Genomic DNA, 4152 nt, shown 5'->3' with positions numbered 1-4152 from the left:
CCCAAAAACAAATGGCAATCTCTGTGTTGGTTTCCCTCGAGCTACCTCTTTTAAAACAAGATCTCCTTTTGTTTTCTAATAAACTCCAGCTTGTCAGTGATCTCAAACTAAAAAGAATTTTCTCTTCTTCATTTTAGCTATGGAAGCCCGAGAGGTTTATTCCGAAACAACACAACATCGGGCTTGTCCCTCTTTTGTGCTTGAGGAAATATCCCATAACCCCATAAACCGTTAGAAACGAAGGTAGGAAAATCGAACCAGCTCCCTTATTGGTAATGGCACCAGAGTTCTTGAGCCAACCTCTCGATTGCCCCAAACTTTCATCTTGTTTAGACCTCGCCACGGGATTCTTTCACAAAATACATCCTAGTTTAACACTCTCCCAAGACAAGAACCGTGTAATTAGAGTCCCACTTTTATCATTTGTAATGTTTTTCATGACTCAAAAGGCTTGAACTATAGTTTATTGGTAATGCACTGTTAAATTCAACCTGGTTCAGCAAATTAATTCAAGAAATTTACACTTCAGAGCCTGATCCAGACTAAATTTTAAGTTGAGCCGAAAAAGCCATTGAATATAGTGAAATTTAATTGATCCGACGATCTGGCTAAATTTTATTCAAATCCAGTTGAATCAACACTAACTTTTTTTTAAAAAAAATATATTATTTTAATAAAAATAATTGTCTTAATTGATTACGTGACTCGATAATTCAGGCCATTTCTACATCAAATCTCACAACTATATTGTGATGTTCGTGTTTTAAATCATATCAATTCATATTCAATATGGGATTGAGTCATCACATGATAAACTAGAAGACTGGACCTTCAATCACAAATCGAGAAAAAAAGAAGAAGAGAAAAGCATTAGATTAAACAGCTATAATTATTGATGGAGTTTAGAACAATATCTACAGGGTAAGACTTGAAACACCTGCAGGCAACCCGTGGCACTGATACAGCCGTTTAAGATATATCATCAACTTCAAAGAAACAGAAAAGAAAAGACATACACCAATACAGAGAATCCGTGACATCAAGTACACAAAAGCCTACAAAATAACATCAATTTTATCTCATGCTCCCTCACCTTCCCTCTTTTTATGTTAGTGACAAGTCCAAGCAATAAGATTCCATCAAGCAAAGACACTTCACATCACACGACACATCCAAGAAAAAAACAAAGCTAACAAAATCAAGAACATGGCTCACGAGCCACACCAATCCTTGAATTGGGCACATCAAAAAGAATCCTATGGTTTTGTTGCTGCATGTTGGCTATCACGTTCAGCACAGAATTCACATTATCAGGGGCTGCAGCCATGGCCAAGCAAGAGGTGCTACCGGCAGTGCTGCGGATTAGTAGGTTGTCTGGTGGCAATGTTACGTTCATGCCTGAGAACATGAATGTCATGGTGGGTGCGACGATTGGTCCTGTGTAACATGTGTCGAACCCACCTAGAGATGACACGATTGCATTGCCAACCCGCTTCCTGAACTCATCACGGACCGCGGTGTAAACTGGGGCAACTAATCTGGTGAAAACAGTGCCTGAAATCAAGAGAAATGGATTTCAATTGTGATCCTAGCAAAATGGGCGTTAAGAACTTTGATGACACTATAGTTTTACATAAATTGGTTAAGATCACGTCAAAATAGCCATAAGGAATTTTGAAAAAATGGGAAGAAAGCTCCAGTTTTTGGTCATTGGGATGTGATTTGTGAAGCATTACAAGGACAATGTGACACTCTTGGCCCACATAAGAATTATTAGATATATCTTTTGACTAATGTTGTGTTCTGTTGCATGTCACTATTTTCTTGTCCACATTTGATGATTGAAGACCACGCACAGTTCAACTGTACCTACTAGGATCTGAAAGCTGGAAGACACAATGTGCCAGTAACAGCCTCTTGGCAAGATCTTCATAGAACTGAGATTAAATGTTACTCTTTACCATTTGGGTTTAGTTTATTGTTATTCTAGCTAGATAATTAAAAGAAATGTCTTTAGTTTTTGGTCTAGCATCAGGATCTACACAATAAATTAAAAGATTCATGCCAAAAGGGACATCGAGACAAGGAGTGTTTGATAAGAACAAGGGAGAAAATAATTGATGAGTGAAGCATTACCTGAATCAAAGATGGTCCCAGCACCAGTTGTTGGATTGAATGCCAGAGCACTAGCAGGAATATCAACAATCTTCCTACCAACTCTAATTCCAATCAAGTTCACATAGTATAATGATGATCTCCTTGGGTTCTTGAGCAGTGGTGTGGTCTTGATCCTCAGGGGCTGACCAGCTGGTCCAAGCCTCAATGTCCCAGAAAAGTTGAGAGTCCTAAAGCTAGGCAAGCAGTATGAGAATGTGGATTTGTATAGGTCTTGGGTTTGAGACAAAAATGACAACGGACCTCTCCCCAAGCCCAAAAGTCCTTGAGGAGGCACTGAGCTCCCTGTGGTTTTTTGGATGCAACCAAAAGTGTAGCCAGGGACAATGTCAGTAGATAGAGCAATTGTGTCCCGTGTGAGGTTTGATAAAATGGTGGAGCCGCCATAGGTAGTGTTCCATGTGCATGTGCTGCCACCGCAAGTGGGGTTTGGTACCTGCAATTTTTCATGCATTTAAGTTATTATATCTACATGTAATCATGTGATGAATGGCAATGATCTCTCATTCGGGAAAGTGGATTTCTTAGTGATTTTTGTCCCGTGAAGGATCCTGTCAATTATCACTTCCAAGCTTTTGCACTGATCAAGAAATAAATAACGTGTCGTCTCCATCTTGCCCCACATGTTTTCTAACAGTGATCTAAGACTTAATAAGGGAGGAAGTTAACTCTTAACACAAAATCTAAGATTTAATGTTCCTAGCAATGGAAAATATAGAGATGATTCTTTATAAAGAAAGGTTGCAAACATATTTAATTACCTGCTTGCATTGAGGAGCATCACAACCGAGGGTTTTGAAGGTTGTGGACGTAACAGAGTTGAACACAGTAGAGGAACACCCAACACAGCCATTGCAAGGAATCCAAGCAGCATCATTGCTGGTATCCAAAGCCATGAGAAATGTCTGAGCTGGGGTTCCAACATTTGCCTTAACAATGTAAGTTGGGCTCTGCACAATCTGTCTGCCTGAAGCAATTGGCACCCAGGATTTTCTGCCCACTAAGCTTGACAAAAACTGAAGCCTAGCTTGATCTTCGGCCAGCATTTGGAGCACACTGTCTTCCCATGATACTGGCTTTGAGGGCCTAAATGGGGACTGTGGGCTGTAGACATGGAAGACTTTGACGGTTGTGCCTTGGCCTCTGGTGTTTAGCCCTTGGACCAGGGACAAGAATAGGAAAGCTAGGGAGAAGAGGTAGGCTTTCATGGTTGTGAAAGTAAAAGAGCCTTGAGGATACAGGGAGTGAGAGGTAACGTGTGGTATATATAGATGGGGAAAGGGTAATGTCTAGTGGGGTGTCATGTAGAGTGTAGAAATAGTGTGCTTCAATTTTTTTTAAATGTTTTTTTATTTAAAAATATATTAAAATAATATTTTTTAAAACTTATTTTAGATATTATCACATCAAAATTTTTTAAAAACAAATATAATTTCACCTCAAAAACAAACATATAATAAAAATGAGAGTAAGTGGGTTGAATGCTAACAGACTGTATTCCATTTCCTCTTGGAGGCTGGACCTCTCCTGCCTTTGTCAGTTTCCTACTAGCTAGATATAATATCTTCTGTTTTTTTACTTATATATTAGATTTGAGAACTTAGAGATAGATTTGGGATGATTTGGGATGTGCTTTATAGGTAAATATATAGACAGATATGCATGATAGCTAGCTTAAGGATCACATCATGACTAAAGAGATGATGCAGCAGCAGCAGCTGCGCTAATGATGCGAAATTAAGGGAATCAAGTCAGCAACAAAGCCAAAATGTTGGGATTTTTTACGTTATACTACACAAAAGTTCCTTGAAAAGACGCTATGGTTCCCCTCAAAACAATTATACGATTGCCAGCAGCTCTGTTTGAGTTAAATTTTCCCTGGTTTTCTTCAAGGTTCTTACACCAGTGAAACTCTTGCGCTCATAATCTGAAAGTGTGTGAAAAGGGTTTGCAGAGAGAGAATTCTAGACAAGAACA

The 4152-nt window shown here is 39.0% G+C and overlaps 1 protein-coding gene across 1 annotated transcript; it reads right to left on the bottom strand.

The window, feature by feature from the left end:
• Positions 1–870: 870 nt before the first annotated feature.
• LOC7486997 (aspartyl protease AED3) lies at positions 871–3796 on the bottom strand. Its single transcript, XM_002299165.3, has 3 exons — positions 2937–3796; positions 2137–2611; positions 871–1554 (listed from the first exon to the last, which is right to left on the bottom strand). Exons 1-3 carry the CDS (start codon positions 3381–3383, stop codon positions 1199–1201), a joined length of 1278 nt encoding a protein of 425 aa, XP_002299201.1. The 5' UTR covers positions 3384–3796; the 3' UTR covers positions 871–1198.
• Positions 3797–4152: the final 356 nt, after the last annotated feature.

Source organism: Populus trichocarpa, chromosome 1 (assembly GCF_000002775.5).
Source record: "Populus trichocarpa isolate Nisqually-1 chromosome 1, P.trichocarpa_v4.1, whole genome shotgun sequence".
Taxonomy (NCBI): Eukaryota; Viridiplantae; Streptophyta; class Magnoliopsida; order Malpighiales; family Salicaceae; genus Populus; species Populus trichocarpa.
Note: the sequence above shows the minus strand (reverse complement) of the source record. Positions and strands in the feature narration are given on the sequence as shown.